General features: G+C 35.9%; 1 protein-coding gene across 2 annotated transcripts in view; it reads left to right on the forward strand.

The window, feature by feature from the left end:
- Nucleotides 1-25029, forward strand: part of LOC126268028 (integrin alpha-PS5-like) — a 554707-nt gene that overhangs the window by 365293 nt on the left and 164385 nt on the right. For both annotated transcript variants that reach the window (XM_049973448.1, XM_049973449.1), the window contains exon 12: nt 9742-9915. In XM_049973448.1, coding sequence (XP_049829405.1) covers nt 9742-9915 — 174 coding nt within the window. The remainder of the gene's footprint in view (nt 1-9741; nt 9916-25029) is intronic.

The raw sequence follows: 25029 nt of genomic DNA on the forward strand, positions 1-25029 counted from the left end.
TGGACATCCCTTGGTAGTTCTGACATCATTCAGGTTCCTAATTTGTAATTCTTCTGTCTGTGATTAAGTATATCTTTGTGTGTATGTAGATGTGTGTTTGTGTATCCTGATTCTTTGACCTACTTATACGAAATAAGTTGAAGGATGTTGGGAACCATGGAAAATAAGGACTTCAGCAATAGAAGTATATGCCTATGGAAAGAGGGAGAGATAGACGGGTATTCAGGTGAGAAGTAAGAAAGGAAAAATTAGAACAGATTGCTAGGATCAAAGAAGAGAAAGAAGATAGTCCCAAAGACAGAAAAACCTTTACCATCCCCCTTCCCCAGGATCCCTACTTTTCTGGTACTTGAGTGAGAAGCCGGAGGAGGTGTGATGTTAAACATCTCCTACAGAATGGACATTCTCATCTTCGCTTTTGAAGCTCCCAAAGAAAAATCTTAGCAACACCTATGGAATGGCAAATGGTGAAGAACCAGTCACACTTGTCTGCAAGGTTTGTCTGAAAAGTGGGGTGTGTGATTAGTGTTAGTCCTGCTTGTACTTAGTCTACCCACCACTTCCAAAAGTGATACAAACCCTCTCCATTTACACCACATTATATAAAAGGTATAAAATATTCTATAAAGTTAGAAAATAATATACTACAATCAGTTATTCAGTTTATATTAACATAGCAATATTTTCCTTTGGTAAGTTACAGCATCTTTGTTTTTAGATATATTATATTATACTTTTATACACATATAAAATCCTCTATTCAGTTCATGTTGCCTCGACATCACTATGTCTCAATAGTACCCTCATATTATACTGTCCACTTACAACGGGTAAAAAATTATGTGTTATGTAATGTTTCATATAAATTTCCATCTTCTATTAATCTAATATTGAAGCAGATTGTTGATGCAGCATGTGGTCTACAGGGCTTGTGGTCGCTGAGAAGAGAGAGAGAGATTAATCTAATATTTCTTGTTAACTCTCAAAGAATAGCTTAGACAAAACTAAGACCTAACTATACTCTGATATTGGGTTTCAAGATCCCCACTGACTAGAGCAGAGCAAATGGGTGACTTAAATACTCAAGGACTTCTTCTAACACTATGTTGATGTTAGGATTTAATGCTAACTAGAGTGGAGCGCATGGGTAACTTAAATACTCAAGAACTTCTTCTAACTCTATGTTGATGGCGGGATTTAAGATCATCACTAACTATAGCAGAGCATGCAGTTGAATTACATCTACATTGGGCACTAATTGTTATGGATGTAACTGTGGATATATGAAATCGGAATCCAATTGCTTTTAGAGAGCATATTATGAAACCACTAATAGATTCTTCAGTCCTGGCTCAATATAACAACACAATTTATTCAGGTGATTACATAACATGGACCAGAAGCATACGTAACACCTTTGAGAAAACAAATAGTGATACAGTAACTTATTGCTATTAGTACAAGAAGCAGTATGGTCTGGATATTAGTGATTTGCAGCAGCCATTGCTTGTCATTCAAGTAAAGACAAGGATAGTGAAGCAATAGGACCATAGGATAGTATAAGAATCCTAGTATAGTTTGAGATATGAAGGGAATTCAGTGCAGGAAAAGTAATTTTGAAAGGAACCCCTAAAACAACTTGGGAGCTGGCAGTTGTCACTCCGCCCATTAACATAGAATGTTAATGTCCCTGGGGGACAGGTGCGACTCTGCCCGGATCCCATGGATCTGATATTAAGTTTACTTGAGCAATCGTAGACCAATACTTCTTGTTAAATTTTGTGTGAAAGCCGCCCCACAACAAAACAATTACCACTTTACTAGATAACACAACATCAGGTAAAGTTATTCTGTTTTCTACCTTGTCATGGACAAGATTGAATTCCTCTCCCAAGTCATCTATATCCTTGTTAGTATCATTAGGTTTGGAAAAAGCAACAGTCACAACATTTCCAGAGATTATAGTCTCAGAAATTTCTCGATCTATAATTAGCTCAAAAGGTTCCACCAGACTACATACATTTACAATGTCAAAGTTGACTATTTTTTCTTTGAAATTTTTTTCTACGTTATTTATTCGTGAACTTACATCTCGTGTAGTAACAGATCGTATACTAACACCTGAAATTTTTGATTGCACAATCAATATCTATTCCATAGATTGACCTGTGCTCTGTTTCAAGATATTCATTTCCTGTCTTACGGAATTAAATTTAGCATTACATACATTTTCACAAATTTTAATTTTCCACTAAATTCAGATGATACATTATTACATTTATCTTCAATGTCAAACTCTAATTTTTTACTTAAATCTTGAAGTTGCACATCCTGTTTCTGGTTAAATTCAGTAAATAGTTGATTAACATGAGTTTACTCTTTAAATCTAACTTTAAATTTTCTACCTTATTCTTTAAAGAGTCAAATTGTCTTTAATAAAGCTATATTTGCTACTTGACTGTTCAAGGTTTCACTTTGATTACCTAAAATTTCACTCTGAGCATCTAATTTACTATTTAATTGGATATTCACTGAATCTAACTTAAGGCTTAAATTTGCACTCAGTTCATCTCTAAATGAGGCACTTTGAGCATGCAGTTCATCTCTCATGAAGCATTTTGAGCATTTGACTCTGTTCTCTGGTCATCTAACTTAGCCTCTAATCTAGAATGCTCTAAATCTATTTCTCTCCTTAGAGTTTCATTCTGGCCTTTAATTAAATTCACTAATTCAGACAAGTCTGACTTTTCCCTGGTTATTCTAATCACTGTGACTAGTTATGATAGTTGTTGTTCTTGATCCATATTTTTATTAATCTTAGACCCAGTAATCATCCAAAGAAAATTGACCACTGAGTACAATAACTATAATAATAGTTTATAATTCCTCCATCCCCTCAACTTTTATCAAATAGTTATTGGTTTACACTCACCCGGCGTAAAGTTCTAGCTGCGTTGGTGTGCAGATGTGTAATCAGCACCGGTGGACAGCACTGGTGGTGATGGTGGCGGACATTGGTTTCAGCATTGTTGTCGGCTAGTGGACGCGGAATCAGCACCGGTGAGCAGCAGCTGGTGCAGTCACCGTTGGTGGCTGGATACTGTGCCAGTGTTGGCAAAATATATGCGTGTGAAGATTGCTTATTTTCCACACCTGATCTTCCTAGTCGAAAAGTTGAGGTCTTCTCTCCAGTTTCCTCCGCTATTACTTTCTCACATCTTTTACAGCATTGCATTCGCAACTTTCTTCCATTTGTTTATTTGTATCAATACGATTATTGGAAACAGTTATTGTATGTTGTTAGGCTTGGTTGCTATGGGAATGCCTAATATCTTCTTTCCATTTCTGTTTTAAATTCCCACTTTTTTGGGGTCCTGTCACTTAGGTCACCACGTTCAATCGGTTTTTGGATGACAGGAGACAATGTGGTACTGGGGTGCAAGGTTCACATGTCTCTCACAGTTGACTCGTTTATTGTGTGCAGCTGATCTTCTCGGGTCAGACAACTGTGTTGATCACAAACTCTTCCCATGAAGACCATAGCTGGTTAAAGGAATTTGAAATAGACTTCTTTTCTACTCTTGAAATGATTCTGTACTCTCAGGATACTTTTGTTCAACTCATTATATTTTCATCTCCACAATAAAACAACTTCACAAGTTTCACACAAGTGTTCAACTCTCATAAGTAAACCCCATCTTGGACCATTAGATACCAACAGATACAATTACAATATGCATGGTTTAATAACTACTATAAAGCCAGTTCTTGCTTCTCGCAAGTCCAACACCAGAAAGTCAAATGTAAGTATCTTTTGTTCAATATATAATTTATTTGTTCACAACAGTACAGTCGTTACACCATCAAGGAATAGAGCATGCTTACTCCTTGTACTGGACATACAGCTTCTATGGTGCACACTGCAAAAACTTGTCTGCACCAATCGATTGTCACTATTGCAGTATTCTCCTGATTCACATCCATCCTGCATACACAGAAACTGTTGGTGAGGTAAACACATCTCCATTCTCTCATTCTCATACTTAAAATGTCAGGTGTTTGAGATGGTGGAAAGCCGAGTGTGTCTAGAACTTACACCAAAATTCTTGAGGCACTATGAAGTAATTAACAGGAATAGAGACCAACTAAAAGGAAGGAGAAAGGGTATTCTTTACACCCAGAGTAGGACAGTGTCTCATAAGCCACAACTAGCTTTCTACTATGAAGTGCCAAATATAAGTATGGTACAGAAAGGAGTCCACTTCACTAGCTGTAAGATTTTTAACACCCTCCCTTCAAGAAATAAGTGTTTGGTAGAAAATGAGCTCTTGTTTAAAAAAGATTCAAGGTAGTTCCTATTATAAGGATCATTTTACGTGAGAGAAGAGTTCCTGATCTTCAGTATTTAGCATATCTTGCATTGTTATCTACAAATACATTCCCAAATCTACATTTGTAATTGTGACTATTCTTTATTGTAAACACATAGTTTGCATTTTTATTTTCTGTAATTCTTATTATTTTGCTTATTTATTTATCTCTTAAAATTCATTTTTTGTAGTAGAACCTAAGTTACTGTTTACTGTGATATGAAATCATTTTGTTCTGATGTTATGTCCTTCCATAGATTTCTGGCACATCCTGTGATATTGTCACAACAGCATCCCACATTTTACTATATTTTTATTTATTTTCTAACAAGACGACAACTCTTATGTTTAGCAGTGGTCTGCTATCAATTGTATCTAATAACAAAACAAGTGCTGCAAAAGTTTGAAAATTTTGTTCTGAGTTGGTCCCAGTCTCTGAGCATTTAGGAAGTGAAAATTTAGTGCATAGCAGAGTGACTGTCTGATTCTTTTTTATGAAATAATGAGCCTTTCTTGCTATTCTGCAGTAATTTTGTTTATTTTGTGTCAACTTATGTTTGATGAGCTCCAGTTATAGAGCAGACCAAGCTCAGCACCAGCAGCCCACATTTGTATGCTTTGTTTAATTTAATAGCAGTCTTTTGTGCTTATAAATATGAGTAAAAAGTAACTGTTTATTTATCTGTTTGGCAGTCCTTTTTAACCCTCTGCATATTTTTCAGTTGCTAATCTGCATTGTAGTTTCCTGTCATTATAAACACTTATGTCACTTTACCTTTTTGAATTCTGTGATCATTGCAGTCTGCATCTTCTTTCTCAGTCAGTCTGTGACTGATTGGTTGATGTATTTATTTATTTATTTATTTATTTATTTATTTTTTTTTTTTTTTTGACTCGATGTAGTTTTTGCATAGAATGAAACTGAGGACTGAGCTCATTGTATGCAGACTCATGATAATTTGGCTGTTGTTTGTAAACTGCTACAATCTGCATTAGGTATGATCCACAGCTTCTGGCAGGTGCCTGAACTGTAGGGATGTGTTTGGACCATCAGAAAAATCTGTACCACCCTTGAGCCTGATAAAATCTTTGGCAACCCCAATGTCACTGCATATTCCTATGCACATTGTCCACACAGTTTGTCCTCATGGGAGGGTAAATGGAAATGCCATGTGGCTACGGCCTCCCATCAGGTAGACCAGACACCTGGTGCAAGTCTTTCAAGTTGACGTTGCTTTGGTGACTTGCGTGTCAATGGGGATGAAATGATGATGATAAGGACAACACATCACCCAGTACCTGAATGGAGGAAATCCCTGGCCAAGCCGGGAATCAAATCCAGGCCGTTATGTATGACATTACATCGTGCTAACCACTCAGCTACCAGGGGTGGTCCACTGGAGGGTGAGTGATGGACAGTGGTGGATTCATGTATGTCTGGGCAGTAGGCAAAATTGTGAACTGACTGTACCGATTGCCCCCCTTAAACCTTATCAACAGGTACTAATTCCTGCCCTGTGTTGCTTATATATCTGAGGCAGCACTGGAAGCCTGGTCTGTTGGGCCACTGGCCAATTTACCTGCTAAATCCAGAGAATCATAGAGAGTCAGGCTGTTGGGCATTGGGAGATCAAATGTTAGACCAGTAAGGGAGATCCTTGGGAAACAGCAGCTAGATCAGAAATTGCATTCATGCATGAATGAAGTATCTCTGAAACTGAAGTCAGATCGGTCATGTGACTCTCAAAGGAGTACTTTCAGTCTATTAGATTGAAAAGAGAAAATATTGATGTGCTATTAGTAAGGTCCTGGAATTAGTCTCACTTATGAAGGGTAATAATATCCACATAATATTAGGAACATAAAGTTTGCTGAAACCAAAAATGAACATCAGTAAAATTGTAAATTAGATTGGAATGTATAACATAATGCTAGGTTAGACACCAGTGATGGCATCATACTTACTGTCATTAAGCACTTCATAGTATCAAGTGTGCTTATTACAGGCTCTGAACACCAAATAATTTGGATGAAGTTAGGCAACAAAAGGGGTCCATACATGGTAATTGGATGCTTATACAGGCCATCTGCATTAGGAATTGTTGTGGTAGACCACTTCAATGACAACTTGGAATTTGTATCTTGCTATTTTAATCGGAAGATATTTAAACTTACCAGCAAAAGACTGGGGGAGTCATGCAATTAAAAATACTTCCAGAAACAGGGATTCATCTGAGATTGTTCTGAATGTTTTGTCTGAAAAGGTAGCTGAAGAACTGATGCATGAGTGCAATGTCTTTGAACTAAGAGACCCAAACTTTTCAAATCAACTAACATTGATGAGGGAAACAGTGATCAAAAAGCCGTGATAGCGTCAATAACTATGGATACTGCTAAGTATGTTAAAAATGTAGGCAAGTACTTTTGGTTATCAAGAGTGACAGGATAAAATTCCATAGTAGTAATATCAAATATTTATGTCTGAAGATTAGATGTGAAACAGAAATGGATAAAACTTGAAAGAAATGTATAGCAAGACTTAGATAAATATCTTCAATTCAAGGGTGTGAGAGATGGTAAAGTAGATCAGTAACCATGTTAGAAAGTTTCTGTGAAAGTGAAGTGTGTTTCATCTCTGATTTAAATGAAATGAAAGTCTAGTAAGCAGATGAAAGCTGAATGATGCCAAAACAAGTGTGAAGAGACCAGTGCAAGAAGCACTCAAAATGAATTTGATATTAAAATTTTATCATGCAATCTGACTAAAATCTCCAAAAAGTTTTGTTCTTGTGTATGATGGAATGGTCCATTCAAAAGTAATCACCATACACATTAAGATAGTTACCGCACTGGGCGGTGAGACAATCAATTCCCATTTCATAGAACATGGTCAGCCAATGATGGACTTACAGCAGCATCCACTCTTGCACTTCCTCACCCAACTGAATCTGACATCCACACATGTCTTTCTTCGGATTGCCAAAGTGTGAGAATCCACTGTGAAAGATTCAGGCTGTATGCTGGATGCTGCAGAGTTTCCCAACAAAATTGCTCAAATGTAGCATTCATGCAATTTGCAGTATTGTCATGCAACAGGATGAGTCCCTCCAACAACAGGCTCACAGGCCAAGAGCAGATGGTAAAGCCAGCAGTAGGAACATCCCACATTCACCCCACCAAAGAAATTTATAACTTTTCATACAAATTCTGGTAAGGCCATGATGACCATGTCCTTCAATTGCAGGGCCCTTCTGGTCATAGAGTTCTTTGAGTGGGCAACCACGATCACTGTGAAGACACTTCGTGGAAATTGCAAAATGCCACAAAATCAAAATGCCCAGGACGTTGGACAGAAACATCCTGTTCCATAATTGTATCTGCCTCTACACTACCAATTGGATGAAAACATGCTTCAGCAATTTGGTTGGGAGACACTGGAGCATCCTCTGTACAGTCCAAACCTTTCACTGTGACATTTGCATGTGTGTTGCAACTTGAAGAAACACAATCATGGATGCCAGTTGCAGTCAGACCCAGTAGTGCAAGAGTGAGTACAGTTGCAGATCTGTCATCGACTTTCTGCGATCTATGAAAAAGGGATTAATTGTATCATTTCCCAGTGAGATAAATTTTTATAATGCGTGTAGTGATTACTTTTTAATGCAATCGTTCCATGGTCCTGTTGTAGCAGGTGATCTGTTTTCATTTGACTGCTCCTTATAAATTCAGTAATTGGATTGAAATCCCCTATTCAGTCATTCAGTGATTGTACTGGCACAGAAACAGTTCCAAACTTTTGTTTAATAAACAAAATATGAGCTTACCAAGTGTCAGGCCAGATCTCTAACTGGGTTCAGTACATTTTTATTTATTTATTTATTTATTTGTTTAACATCCAATAGATCACACATGTGATATAGGATTTGTCATTTGATTACACGTAACACATAACAACACATACACACTTCATTGCAGACACAACTCAACATGTTCTTAATGGTGCATCATTACTGTTTACAGTTGATATTCACAATCCAGAGGATAAAATCAGAGGCTCTTTGTGGCTATTTGCAGATAGTACTGTTATCTACATGCCATAACTGTAATGATAGTCAGGATGACTGTCATATGATCAATGTTTGAAGTAGGGGCTGGCAGGTAATCCAGAACATAAATAAATGTACCATATTGTGTATAAATAGGTGAATAGATCCACTTCTGTTCAGTTATACTACTGGCCAAAAAATCCGTGGAAACTGTAACTTCAGTAAAATTCCTAGGAATAAGAAAATCAGAGAACTCAGAGCTCTTATGGAGTGAAACAGGAAAGGAGCGAAAGATAACAGTACTGGCATGCATTGTATTGATGTACATGTAGATGCAGAATGTGCTGTCACATTCATAGCATTGACATCTTAAATAATATTCATTAACAAGATTTTGTAATCAATGATAAAAATATGATTGTTAGAATTTTAAGGTCTGATATTATAAACAGTTATTAAAATGCCAGACTGTGCATAATAAATACACAAACATGGAAGCAATATGAGAAATAAACTGCAAAGTGCACAGATTAATCAAAATAAGTCAATTCTAGTTATAAGCTCATAAGATGAACTCCATGATCCCCTCTGGTGTTGCAGCAGTGCTGCAACAGAAGCTGGTATTTAACTATGCTGCCTTAAACCATCACTTGTTGTACAATCAGAAGATGCAACTGTGGAGATAATGACAAAATTGCAACAAGTATCGTGGTGCAGAGGTAATACACTGGACCTGTATTTAGTAGGACAGTGGCTGAAATCTCCACCAGGCCATCCAGATTTAGTTTTTCTGCAATTTCCCTAGATCACTTAAGGCAAATGCTGGTATGGTTCCTTTTGGGAGGGCATGACCAATTTCCCTCGTTGTCCTTGTTCAGTCCAAGCTTATTTTCTGTCTTGTATGTCCCTATTGTCAATGAGATGTTGAATTCTTATCTTACTTCACGGTTTTTGTATAAATTATTCTTTTGTTTCTATTGCTATCCATTGTGAGTACTCACTACAGTGGGAAAACTTGAAAGCATATGACTGTTATTTTCGAAGGTGTCAGTTCAATCTGGTTTTAACTTGCATAGTTACACAAAACAGTGAGAACACAAAATGATATTAAAGGAAATACACAGATTCCTGCAAAAGCAATGTGTCAAAATTTCAATTTTACAAATAAAAACAACCTTACAGGAAAGAAGAAGGAATTAAATTATCTAAATTTTTTCATTCAGAGTTTTAATATCTAACAATATCTATATCATAAACATTGACAACATAAAATAAACAGACAACAAAGCCACACATTGAAAGATGACTGTCTCATTAATTTACAGATGTGGCAGTTGGGTCATATTTATCTGGACATGCAGTAATATTAAGAGCATCACCTGTGGTAATACTCAAGGCTGAAATTTTCTCAACTACATATCTGATTCAAAGGACAACAAAGACATTTGTTGTGCATCCAGCTATAAAATGCACTGGTTGTGAAGATGCTCACATATTTTGTAAGTATTTTAGCTCTTCCTTTTCTTTATTGTCATATGTGTTTTTTCTTTTACTGTCTCTAAATTCTTAGATGAATGACAATATATATTTGTAATGAGCACCTCTTCTCCCTTCCCACTCCCCACAAAGAAAATAAAATTAACCAATTTCATGATGACCTTAAACAATAAGATTATTTGTGTGTATTTCCTTGCCTAAACCCTAATGTTGTTCCTTTTGTTGCAAGACTACTTAAAAGCTTATTGATTAGTCCCTGTGATTTTGTAATCATTCCCAAAACCATGTGAGCTATGGACAATTTTTTGTGTGAATCAATCATACTGGCATATGTTCATTGAGATTAATGCTTATTGACTGAGAGGTAACATGAAAAATTAAATTTACATCAGCATTATCACATAAAGCCTGATCAGAATTAACTACATCTGTTGTATGCTTTGGAAAGAAACTTTATTAACCATTGATCATATAAAATGGGACAGACTTTGCTTTTGTAAAAAATAAAAATTGAAAACCTCACTCAACTTCAGATTGGCAATAATAATCTGGCATTTGTGGAAAATATAACTAAACAAAAGTAGCCAAATCAAAGATAACTATTTTGAGTTTGAAGCTCTTTAGTCCCATGTTTGCTTATAAATAGATTTGTTTTCGGAGGGGGTCTGTCATGAGCAAAACACAGTTTCTTATTTTTCTTTTTATTCCCCAGACATGTTTAACTGAAGTTACAGCACCATCAGTAGGTTTCATTTTATCTTCTGTTCTACATTAAGTTCTATGTGGTTGCAGATGACAGACAGTGAAACAAAACAACTACATTGAATTACATAAAATCCAGGAACAGAAAAACCACTATGGTGCTGTTGGTTAATGAAACAAGTCTGGGTAATAAAAAGAAATGTAAGAAATTGTGTTTTGCTCAAGGCAGAGTATAGACGTTATAGTAAACTGCTCCGCGAAATTTAGTAGTATTATTGATATAAATTGCGTATTGTGCAATGAAGAGGTTATAGAAGGTATCAGATTGTGTCCAGTGATTAATAAGTGGATTCACTCATCGTGTTTGTGTAAAATAAATACGACAGATCACTCATGTTGTTGTGGCCAGGCGCAGTGTGATCCACAAGTAACTGCTCTCACGAAATTTTTAAATGGTCGCAATGAATCCGTTGAAGATTGTTTGAAACAGGATTTACAGAATGCAAGAAAATACGTCCTCGACATTGAAAAAGTGGTAAGTTCTTTTGAAAAAAGAAGAAACTCGGAAGAAAGTGTTATTTGTAATCGTTTCCCTAATCCTATAGAAACGATCCATTCAAAACATCATGAACCTATGTTAACATTATTCTCGGCAAATACTAACAAGTGCAGCAAGCTGTTATTATACAGGCCTACTGAACAATTAAATGCTGCGAGTATGATGTTTATAAGTCTGCCAATGATGAAAACAGCAACCTCAAAAAAGTGAGTTTAACTTGTAAATCTACAGGGAAGAAACTTAATGTCAATCCAGTGCCAAATAAAAGTGAAATATGTATATTAGGAGATAGCCATGCCAAAGTAGTAGCCAGTATAATGATAGCTATGCAATCTCGCTACAAAATTACTAGTGTTGTGAAATCAGGTGCACCTCTTGGCGAGATTGTGAAAAACTGTGAAAAGCTAACAAAAAATTCCTCTGTCTGTGTCATAATAGGTGGTGCAAACGATGTTTATCGTAATGAAAGCCATCATGCAACAAGAGCACTCAAAGAAACTTTGGAAAAACTCTCACATATAAAAGTTTTCGTGCTTAGTGTTCCACATAGGCATGACTTAATAAGTACCTCGTGTGTTAACCTAGAAATTAACAAAGTCAACAGGAAAATAAGAAAACTCTGCTGCAGTTTCCCACAGGCTACCTTTACTGACGCAAACAGCATGGAGAGAGCTCACTTTACAAAGCATGGTATGCACTGGAACACACAGGGAAAGGAAGCTATGTGCAAACAATTGTTAAATACTATTAACTGCAACACAGTGGAAGGTCGTGCTGTAATCCCTCTGCCAGTATGCTTAATAACAAAAACGAAGAAAATGAATGGATCAGAAGTTTCAGTACCTAGATGCTCAGATGATTCTGTTTCTTCACCAAACAGAGATAACTCAATGGTTACATGTACTGCAGAAGAAGAAAAGGCAGCATTTCCACTCTGTGAACCTACAGCAACACCACTTGTGCACCTGCCTACATGCAGTTCGTCAAAAATATCACTGCCAGCAGAAACACCAGCTGCAACAGCAGTACAACCCCTGGAGCCTACAGCAACAGCAATCTTATCCCCACCTGCAAGCAAGTCAATAGCTTCATCATCTTCAAGGGAATTGACAGCATCAGCTCAAGGTAAATCAACAAGCAAGTCAACAGTTTCATCATCTTCAGTAAAGAAGGAAGCATCTACTGAAGAAAAATCGACATCATCACAGAGAACAGGAGGTAAACGTAAAGTTGTGTGTCCTCCTCATCTGAAGGATTTTTTAACCACAGGCACGAGAAAGAAGAAACCACCAAAATAGCTAATAATCCAAACAACTTCTCCATTTTTCATCAAAACATAAGGGGAATAAGAAGCAAACTAGATCAATTAGAAGTTAACATAAATAACAAAAACTTTATGAACAATGCTCAGATCTTATGTTTCTCAGAACACCATATTACAGAAGGAATTGAAATGTTACATATAGACAGTTATAGCCTTGCCACCTACTACTGTAGAGATAGCATGAGAAAAGGTGGAGTAGTAATTTTCATTAAGAATAATTTAACTTTTAGATCTGTAGATGTAAGGAAATATTGCAGTGACCAACAGTTTGAAGTGTGTGCAATAGAAGTGACATTAAACAGTTCCAAATTAATAGTAGTTACAGTGTACAGGGCACCAGGAACCAATTTCACAGTCTTTATGGTTCAGTTAGAATTGTTACTATCAACCTTATTTTCTAAAAATAATGACATTATCTTACTTGGGGACTTTAATGTCAACTTCGCAATGGAATGCAACAACAAAGTAGAGCTCCAGAATTTGCTGAGTTCCTACAATCTTACATCAGTGGTTGACTTTCCTACTAGGATCACACCTGACTGTCAATCTCTGATAGACAATATATTTTTAGATGTAAATTTATACCAGAACTTCACTGTCACTGCAATAGCAAATGGCATATCAGACCATGATGGACAGCTCCTCACTCTACATGACTACAGACCTGTCAAGAAAGCAGTCATATCCTGGAAGGCAATCAGACTTATGAACAAAGAGACCCTGGAATTTTTTAACCATAAGCTGCAGCATGAAGATTGGAATTCAGTTCGCAGAGTAGATGATGTTGATACAAAGTTCAACATATTCATAAATGAATTCCTATCCCACTTTGAAGAAGCTTTTCCTAAAAAGTTTGTTAGGAACAATATTTCCTCGTCCTTAAAGAAGCCATGGATCACAAAGGGTATTCGAGTGTCATGTAAATATAAGAGAGAACTTTATGTTGCAACCAGAGGGTCAAGGGACAGAGAATTAATCAGCCATTATAACATGTATTGTAAAATCCTAAAGAAAGTTATTCAGACATCAAAAGCACTGTATTATGTAAAAGAAATTGATAACTCCAATAATAAAATGAAGACTGTCTGGCAAATAGTTAACAAGGAGACAGGGAACAATAAAAAAAGAGCTGTAGAAAACTTCATAATCAAACATGAAGGGAATCTTGTGCAAAATCCTGAGATCATAGCTGAAATCTTTAATAAACACTTCCTGTCAGTGTCTGAGCAAATAGGCTGCAAGGGTTCTGTGAATGATGCCCTGACCTTTTTGCGAAATGCTTTCCCTAACAAAACCATCCAAATGCATATTAGACCTGTTACAGTATCAGAAATTGAAAGAACAATTGCCTCCATGAAAACCAAGAACTCCTGTGGAGTAGACAATATTTCTAGCAAATTGTTAAAGCAGTGTTGTACTTCTGTAAGCAATATACTGTGTCATATTTTCAATGCCTCTTTGCAGCAAGGAATTGTTCCTGATAGACTAAAGTATGCTATAGTGAAGCCTCTCTTTAAGAAAGGGGAGAAAACTGATGTTAAAAATTTCAGACCAATATCTCTCCTGACTGTGTTTTCAAAGGTACTAGAAAAGCTCATGTATTCTAGAATTTTAGAACACCTACATAAATTCAATATTCTCAGCAAACATCAGTTTGGTTTCCGGAAAGGTCTGTCAACTGAACAAGCAATATATGCTTTTATAGATAAGGTTTTGGAATCTCTAAATGAGAAAATGGTGACAACAGGGTTATTTTGTGATTTATGTAAAGCCTTTGACACTGTGAACCACCAAATACTGTTACTGAAGGCAGACCATCTAGGAATAAGTGGTGTAGCAAATAACTGGCTTCAGTCATACCTGACAGAGAGGAAACAGAAAGTAGTCTTAGATAAGTCAGACAATTTGTGTGGTGGAATGATTTCATCGGAATGGAGAGACATAAATTGTGGAGTTCCACAGGGCTCTATTCTTGGTCCTTTACTGTTCCTGTTATTTATAAATGATTTACCTTATTCTTCAATGATTCAGTGCAATTTTACCATCTTTGCAGATGATACTAACATAATGGTTAATGGTCTTAAATGTGAAAATGTTCAAGAGTCTGTTAATACTATTCTTATAGATTTAATGAAATGGTTTACTGCAAATGGTCTTTCACTTAACCTTAGTAAGACTAATTATATTCAGTTCACCCCAACTGCCAAAACTGAGGAAGAAATGACTGTTAAATATGCCACACAGGTCATAGAAAGAGTGGAAGTAACAAAGTTTCTAGGTGTGAAGATTGACTGTAGAGTAAACTGGTCCCATCACATTTTAGATCTTGACAAGAGACTCAGCTCTTCAGTTTTTGCAATGTGAATCATCTCTGACAGTGCAAACTTAAGCATTAAAAAAGCTGCATACTATGGTTACTTCCATTCTTTGATGGCATATGGAATTATTTTCTGGGGAAATCAACCTCTTGCAAAGAAAATATTCATTGCTCAGAAGCGTGTTGTAAGAGTGATGTCTGGTGTAGATCCTAGATGCAGCAGCAGAAGCCTATTCCGGAATCTGGGAATTCTTACAACTACTTCTCAATATATATACTCACTTATGTGTTTCATAAGTAAAAACACTGATTTATACAAATGTAACAGTGAATACCATCAGTATAACACAAGGAGGAAACATGATTTCCACACTGAAGGTAAAAATTTGAAGATTGTGCAGAAGGGTGTACAGTCCTCTGGTATAAAGATATTTAATGCTCTTCCTCCAGAAATCAAATGTGAAATTGCCAACAAATCTACATTTAAAGAGCTTCTGAGGCAATTTCTTTTAGCCATGTCATTTTACAGTTTGGAAGAGTTTATGAAACACAGTGAGAAACGGCCTTAAAATAAGATGTATTATCATATAAATTGAACATTAAGCTGAACATTCTTGTCACATATGTAACTCTTTTAGTGTTAACTGCTTATATTTAACAGTCTGGGTTATATGACCTTTTCAGGTTTAATTTACTTTGTTTTATACCTGTAATCTGTAGGTCTAAGGATTCTCATTCCATTATATTGTGTTATGGATCATTGTAGTGGTTAAGTAACTTTATATTCTTTACCTGTAAACATAGTGTACAAGTACTTGTCATTGACAATGTAAAAATTGACACACACTACATCCATGTGAAATTGTCACAGTTGGATCCATGGTGTAAGAAATAAATAAATAAATAAATCTCCAAAAACAAATCTATTGGAGATAGTTGAATTAAAGGCTGAAAAGAGATTTATTAAACAATAAACTTCAAGAAACACTCTGTGAGTAAGGAGTATTAGTCTAGCAAGTTATGCAGAAGCATTTCTGTGAAGTTTTGTAAGTAGGAAAGAGGTACTGGTTTAAGTAAAACTGTGAAGGAGAGCTGTGAGCCATAACTGGATAACCTGTCAATGAAAGAATTACCCAGAAAAGGCAAAGTTCTGGATTTGATTTCTAGTCTGGGACACAGTTTTAAACTGCTAAGAAGCTTTAGAGTGAAAGATTCATTCTGGAAAATAATCTCTTCATATGCAGCTAAACCATTTCACTATGATACCATTTCATTCAGGAATGATAGTCCAGCAAGGTATGCTGCAGAACTACTATGAAGTTTGGAAGGCAGGAGATGAGATTTGGCTACTTACTACTGCAGGAAAAACAGCAAGCAGGTTGGGGTAGCAATTTACACAAAGGATAATGTAGATTTTATTACACAACCTGACTTAACTAGGGCAAATGTCGAAAAGGATTATGAAATTGCAGCTATAAAAATTACTCAGTTCAACCTGGTTATTGCTACAGTTTACCGATCACTGTCTGGGAATTTTGAACTTTTCTTAAACAAAATGGAGTCACTACTAAATAAAGTAAATAAAATGGATTGTGAATTGATAATCTGTGGGGACTTCAATATTGACTTCCTCACGAATAGTGGAAATAGGGAGACCATTTTGAACCTTGCAACATCCTACAATTTAAAGGCTGAAGTAAAAGCAGCTACCTGAGTATCAGAAACTTGCCAAACAGCTCTTGATCAGTTTCTAGTCAAGAAGAGTTTACATAACACCTCACTAAGAATTTTCAATGCAGGTTTTAGTGATCATCTTGCTCAAATATTAAGCATAAAAGTACAAGGCAGTATTATTAACAACATGTCTTTCAGAACAGCATATCGAAGTTATAATCAGCATAATGTGAACTACTTCAACAACTTATTACAGAAAGAAAAATGGCTAGGAGTGTACAAAATGAACGATATAAATGAAAAATTCAACTCTTTCATTGATGTATTAACCCATTTCTTTGAACTTGCATTCCCACTGAAAACATTAACCATACGTGGAAACTCTAGAACAAACAGCTGGATCACAAAGGGAATAAGAGTTTCATGCCAGAAGAAAAGACTACTTAATGAAATATGTAACTCAAAAAATTCCTCACCTGTAGTACGCGCATACTATAAAAAATACTCCAAAATATTAAGAAATGTAATAAAAGCAGCAAAAATAATGCATAATGATGAAATCATATAATTCAGCTAATAAATCAAAGGCTATGTGGAGTGTTATAAAAAAAGAATGCGGAGAATACAGACAACCTTGGAAAAATATAACACTATCACATAAAAATAAAAAAGTAACAAACCCCTTAGAAGTAGCCAACACATTTAACAACTTTTTCACAGGTGTTGCTGAAAATATGTTACAATCAAACTTTAAGAGCACCCAGGCAAATGAATATAAAATAAGTGCATGTAGAGGATCAATGTACATCAGTTCTGTTTCACAAGATGAAGTAGCTAAAGCAATAAAAGGACTAAAAAATTCCAAATCGGCAGGTATTGATGGTATACCTGCAACAACGTTAAAGAAGAGTGCATCAAACCTGATTGAAGTACTCACACATTTATGCAACTGCTCACATCAGGCAGGCACTTTCCCTGATGTGTTGAAAACATCAAAAGTTATTCCTGTATTTAAAAAAGGGGATAAAGACAATGTAAATAACTACAGACCCATCACAATTTCCTCCTGCATCTCTAAAGTACTGGAAAAAGTGATGTATGAGAAACTTATGAAATTTATTAATAAAAACAGCATCCTATGTAACGAACATGGATTCAGAAATAAGAGGTCAACAACAACTGCTGTGTATGAGTGCATCAATTCCATTCTAAACCTGATGGACAAAAAACAGGAAACAATAGGAGTCTTTATTGACTTGTCAAAAGCTTTTGACATGGTGGACCATTAAATTCTGCTATCAAAGCTAGAAAGATATGGTATTCGAGGTCTGTCCAACAAGTGGACCAGTTCCTTCCTGACAAATCGTATGCAGTCAGTGTGCGTCAAGCACACAAATATTGAACTAAAAACTGTATCTAATCACTTATCTGACTATAAACAAATAAAATGTGGTGTACCCCAAGGATCCGTATTGGAACCCCTTCTGTTTCTTCTGTACATAAATGATATAAGCTTAAATATTGATGCACACAAAACAATCATATTTGCAGATGACACCACGATTCTACTAAAAGGAGGTGACGATGAACAGTTACAGCAGACAGTAAACACGGTTACGAAACAACTTAGTAACTGGGCACAGAGTAATCAGCTTGTAATAAACAGTAAGAAAACCGTTGCTCTAAAATTCCACAATGTTCCTAACAAGGACATGTTAATCCCATCAGTCTCTATCAATGATGAGCCAGTTGGTAACAGTACTGAAACCAAATTCTTAAGTCTTTGGCTGCAGAGTAACATCAGATGGAATAAGCATATTGAATATCTCAATGCTGAACTGAGCAAAACATGTTATCTTCTTTGTTCATTAAAATCATGCTGTAGTGAGAAAACAGTATTGAATGCATATCATGTGTACTTTCATTCTCGTCTTAGATATGGGGTCACCTTCTGGGGAAACTCTAAAACAGCTAATAGCACTTTTAAACTACAAAAAAGGGCCATTAGGATCTTGTTTGGGTGCAAGCCTAGAGACTCTTGTAAACCCATGTTTAAGAAATCTGGTATTCTCCCATTATCATGTGTATACATTATGGAAACCCTTTTGTTCTTTAAATTAAATGTAATAGGCAAGGACCGGAGACTACAAAAAAACTGTGATATACATAAGCACTTTATCAGACAAAACAGAAACTTACATATGACTCAAATCAGCACAGCACTGTGCCAAAAAGGTACTTTTCACATGGGAGTTAAGCTTTACAACAAACTTCCTGAAAACATAAAAGCTATCACTGAGGTCAATACATTTGGAAAATCTCTAAAGTCATATTTACAGCATCACTGCTTTTACTCCATTGAAGAATATTTAAATTTAAGAAATGTATTATATAAATACTTACCTATGTGTAAAGTGTATTATTGTAAGCTTACATATGTATGCCTTGAAATTACTTTCAGCCTGTATATTTATAACTTGACTTGTCCAATGTCTTATGCATAAGCTGCTATGTAGACAACAGGACCAATAAAATACAATCTACAATCTACAAGTAAGGTTACGAGGGGAAGCTGTGAGTTAATTGTGGCTACCCCAGTATGTAAGAGCACTGCAGGTGGTTCTGGGTCAGCATATTGTTTTAACCTGCTAGGAAGGTTCACTATCTGAGTGTAAGTTTGGAGCTTAAATTCAAGTCATAACAGTTTGTATCATCATAATAGCAGAAAAAGTAAATTTAAATAGAAGAAGTTCTGATGTTACCCTTAAGAATGGAAGCAAGACTTAAGAAACAAGATGCTTCTGTGGAATTTATCAGCTTATGAAAAATGTGTGATAGCATAAAATAGTGTAAGATGTTTGAAATCTGAGCAAAATAGATACAGGAAAAGGAAATTAATATAAATAGTATAAGAACAACAAGGAATCAAAAACACAAAACATGATAGCACGGTGCATCAGAAGTGACACACTTCAGACAACCCACTATCTTTCATCATCTCAGACAATGATGATAGTCTCTAGTACTCTGCGTAGCTTCAACTGAGGCACTTTATTATGTAATAGTGACTTTTGATGTCATTATTATGGTGTTAACCAAGGTATACATCATAATTACAAGATGCTTTTAAGTCAGATAATGATAATTTACATAACTGCAAACCTGATTGTTTTAGCCAAAGTAAGTTATTCACTCAGCTCAGAGGTAGGCTAGTTTGCATCCTGGTGATAACAAATTTTCACTGCCAATATTTGGCTGGTAAGTGCAAGAGAAGTAGTGGCATAAAGTTACTGATTACCAGTTATTGTGCCAATGTCCTGGATTCAATCCCAAACTTCTCCGCAGTGTGTCATGAAGTGAGACTCTACACTGCATTGTACAAGCACTTGTCACAGTCATCCACACTACACAGACACACATGTAACAACACTTCATAACAAGTCAGAGGAAGACAATGGCAAACTATGTCCACTAAGGCTTTGCCAAGAGTGGTCATGCGGTATTCCTCCATCTGCTCCCCTATATTCATTGCCTAAGTATGGGAGTATTTTGACTTTGACGTTTAATGTAGTTGCAACTTATGCTGATGACAAATGTCATGGAAGATTAAGTGCATCAAAATAAAATAAGGTCCTTAGTAGATGCCATTTCTGTTTGTATGTTATTCATGACTGAACTGGGTTGACTGGGAATAGAAGAGCTAAGAACATGTAAATAAAAATTTCACTAGGAAATTCCAAAGAATAATTTAACTTATTGTTGTTTTTTGTATATCAAATAATTGTGTTTGATTTGAGGATAGAAACATGAAATTGAATTTTACCAAGGCAGATTATTTTTAAAATTATTGTGTAGTTTCCTTGATATTTTAAGTAATTACTCTTACTTAAAACATCGTCTTTTAAACAAAACTAGTCATTTCAAATGAGATATTTTGACCTCGCACTGTGACTGAGTTGTTTAAAGTGGTATTAAAATGTGGAAGTTGTTCTCTACAAAACATGTTGTGTAACTATGATTGCGATGTTATAAAAAAAAACTTATCTATCATGTCCAAGACACTCTCTTCCCTCTTTCATGATAACAGAAAGCAAGCTGTCTTTCTCTGAACTTTTTTGATGTCTTGCATCAGTCTTTACTGATAAGGGTCCCATGCCTTGCAGCAGTACTCCAGAGGAGGTAGAATGAACACACATAAACTACCAATAAACCACAGTCTTTGGTTCAATTTACCAACAACATTTTTTTATGTAAATTTTCCAATGTAAGTTGTCTGTAATTATAATCCGTATGTATTTAGTTGAACTGGGAACATTTAAATATTTGTGACTCATTGCGAATCAAAATTTAATGGAACCCTTTTTTAGTATTCATTTAGTGTCAATTGTGACTTTTTGCACCATGCAGTTAGCTTGTCTGAAATAGTTTTGTAATTCATTTTGACCAACTGATGACTTGACTAGGTGGTAAATGACTATATCACCTGTAAACAATTTAAAAATGCTAGTCAAAGTGTGTCTTAAATCATTTACATAGATTAGGAATAGCAGAGGACCTATAATACTTCCTTGCAAAACAACAGATGTAACTTTTGTTTCAGTAGATCACTTCCTGTCACTAATAGCTATGCCCCTTCTAACAGAAAATTGTGAATCCATTTTCACAGCTGAGATGTACTCTGTAGGCACACAGTATGATTAGATGCCACTTGTGAGGATCAGTATCAATAGCTATCTAAAAACCTAGAAATATGGAATCTACTTGTGATCCCTTTACAATTGTCCAGGATCAAACAATGGAAACATAATGTTGGAATATCAGCAATATAAGGAAAAGATAGGTAGCTACTGACTGTTAAGATGATGCACTAAGTTGGAAATAGGCATAACAAAAAGACACTTACACATCAGTGAATTGACACATGGTGCAGGGAATGGTAACTGAATCTCATTGTAGACAAGTCTAATGTGCTGTGAATACATAGAAATAAAGATCCCTTATAATTTAACTACAATATAGCAGGTCACCAACTGGAAGCAGTTAATTCCATAAATTATCTGGGAGTAGGCATTATGAGTGATTTAAAATTGAATGATCACATAAAGTTGATTGTCGGTTAAGCAGATGCCAGATTGAGATTCATTGGAAGAATCCTAAGGAAATGCAATCCAAAAACACAGGAAGTAGGTTACAGTACACTAGCTCGCCCGCTGCTTGAATACTGCTCACCATTGTGGGATCTGTACCAGATAGGTTTGATAGAAGAGATAGAGGAGATCCAACGTAGAGCACCACACATCATTACAGGATCATTTAGTAATCACGAAAGCATTACGGAGATGATAAATAAACTCCACTGGAAGAATCTGCTCGCCCACTGCTTGAATACTGCTCACCATTGTGGGATCTGTACCAGATAGGTTTGATAGAAGAGATAGAGGAGATCCAACGTAGAGCAACACACATCATTACAGGATCATTTAGTAATCACGAAAGCATTACGGAGATGATAAATAAACTCCACTGGAAGAATATGCAGGAGAGACACTCAGTAGCTCATTACAGGCTTTTGTTAAAGTTTTGAGAACATACCTTCACCAAAGAGTCAAGCAGTATATTGCTCCCTCCTACACATATCTCGTGAATAGTCCATGAGAATAAAATCAGAGAGATTAGAGCCCACACAAAAGCATACCAACAATCTTTCTTTCCACATACAATACGAGACTGGAATAGAAGGGAGAATGGATAGAGGTACTCAAGGTACCCTCCTCCACACATCGTCAGGTAGCTTGCGGAGTATTCATTATGTGCCCCAGGAGTCCTACTTTGTTGCATTCAAGATACAATTAGAAGTACTGATTACTAATCCATGTTCACTCAGTCTGGTTAACAGCTGATAAAAATAAATGAGGTGTCCTTTTCCTGACTTTTGCATAACCAGGACATCAACTGTGTAGACACAGCAAAAGTTAATGAGTTATTTTGTTTATGAGCCATTGAAAAATGTGTGTTGCCTTACATAGATTGTGTAGGATACTTCTATATTTATACAGGATTAATTTTACACAAGTTACAGTTTCAGCAATCTCTAGGCAAAGAATGGGACTTGATTGTAAGCACTCACCAGGTTGACCATGGAGTATGGAGCACATCAATTTATGACATAGATTTGCACCAAAATCTTCAATATAGGTTTCTGTGTAATTACATGTGTACTCTTATGTGTCACATATAGTGGTAATACTGTGCTTGAACTGGATAGTCTACATATTCCTTGCTCCGTATTTAATACAAATTCTGGTTTAACAGCTGTCACTTTCTATGAAGTTAACCAAGGTAGTTGTGCATGTACAGATGGTCTCTGTCTAGTAATTGTGTGTTGGATTGTTGGGTGCTTTAATGGTGTGATACATGGTGTTGGATACCACTTATTATCTCCAAAAATTACCATAACAATTTAACATAGCTTGTATCTCCAACAGTTTTTCTAACTCTAGCTGACTATATTAGAATTATATAAGTTGTTTTGAATGAGAACTTATAATGTGGAATACATTCAAAGTAACTGCTGCAAATCAGGTAAGAAAACCTTAAACAATAAAAAAAGTAAATAAATGAAAAAAATTGCACTGATTATTGGCAATGATAAAACATCATACAAAATTCAAAGTTTTAAAGGTACAATAGCATAATCATATATTATAATAGTAGACCCATTTGCAACTTTCAGATGAATATCATTTGGTTTGAGCATATACTGATAATATCTGCTCTTATATGTTACCACATTCACGTATTTTACCATACTACCATGAAATTCTCAAAATATCAACTACTTAAAAGCAGCTTCAAAAACTGTATCTACAGTCTGCTATTTGTAATGAAGAGTCAGTGAGTGCTGTATTTGGAGTTAGGTGTCCCCACTACTGATTCAGGATGTAGTTTTGCTTTTCACATGTGGCCTGCATTGATGAGGCTTGGTGAAAAGTTTACATGCCATCAAAATAACTGTTTTAGCTGGGTGTTCATCACTCTCTAGTGTTTGAACATTGCCACTGCTGTTGATTTCTGTACCATGGTGTCTCATCCACAAGGCTACAATTTGCTTTCTAAATCAGCTGCTTTTAGTGCAAGGGTCATTCTGAAACTAATCTCTCCCATTTGAGTTCATGGAAACTGCAACAGGTACAGAAAGCACAATTGCACAATTGAAATCAGCAAGACATCAGCTACATACTTCCATTTTCAATTTAGTCAGCACCATTCATTATTCAGTTTTGACAGCAATGAACAAAAGTCTTAATGCTGCAACAGGTACAGAAAGCACAATTGCACAATTGAAATGAGCAAGACGTCAGCTACATACTTCCATTTTCAATTTAGTCAGCACCATTCATTTTTCAGTTTTGACAGCAATGAACAAAAGTCTGAATGCTGCAACAGGTACAGAAAGCACAATTGCACAATTGAAATGAACAAGACATCAGCTACATACTTCCATTTTCAATTTAGTCAGCACCATTCATTATTCAGTTTTGACAGCAATGAACAAAAAGTCTGAATGCTGCAATCTTAAAAACTTACTACTAGTCACTATCTTATAACTTGGACAATGGCATCTGAGTCTAGAAAATGTTGGCTGTATAGTCCATTTTTCATAGCTTCAAGAAGATGATAGTCTGAAGGTGCTAAAACAGGAATGTTTGGCGGATGTCTTATGACAGTCCAAGCAAATTCTCAATGAGTTCCATGTTCAAAAAACATTTTGAGCTGCCGTCATCACATTGCAGACAGAAGTTTGTCTTTCCTGTTATCTGTCTCTGGAAATGTCAGCTTTCAGAATAGTCAGTGTTTTCTTGTAGCATGCTGAGTTTGCACAGCGAAACATCATTTGAGTGAGATGAGAAGGGCAGGATAAGAAATAGAATAGTACAAAACATGCTTGATGTCAATCCCCTAAAAGAAACTATGGAGAGACATGAGTTGAAATGGTTTTGCCACATAAAAAGAATGAGAAAAGAAATGCTACCAACAGGATCTCTTGAATGGAGAGAATCTGGAATAAGACTAATTCGAAGACCACAGATATGATAGAAAGACCATCTGAAGGATGATGTGAATTGGAAAGGACTACAATGGGAGGAAATGATGAACAATAGGCTGCAGGAGAAAAGAGAAGGTCTGAAGAGACTTTGTGATTGACCTGCATAAGCATAAATTTTTTCAGGAAGAAGGAGGAGTAGGAGGAGCAGTAGGCTCCAGTACATTCAACAGAAACAGTCTCTGCTTCTCCCAGAAGACATTACAGATCACTTTGTCTTCAAATGACTGTAACTTGAACTTATTCTTTGTTGGAGAATTCTCAATTCAACACTCCACAGCAGTCATCTGAATTCTGAATCATATCTCATCTCTGATGATGATGGTGTCCAGAAAATTATCACCATCAGCTTTGTGTTGGTTCAGCAGGTCCTAACAAATTTCCATTTGATGATTCTTTTGTTGTCTTGTAAGTATCAGTGTTACCGATCTTGCAC

Source organism: Schistocerca gregaria, chromosome 4, assembly GCF_023897955.1.
Source record: "Schistocerca gregaria isolate iqSchGreg1 chromosome 4, iqSchGreg1.2, whole genome shotgun sequence".
NCBI lineage: Eukaryota > Metazoa > Arthropoda > Insecta > Orthoptera > Acrididae > Schistocerca > Schistocerca gregaria.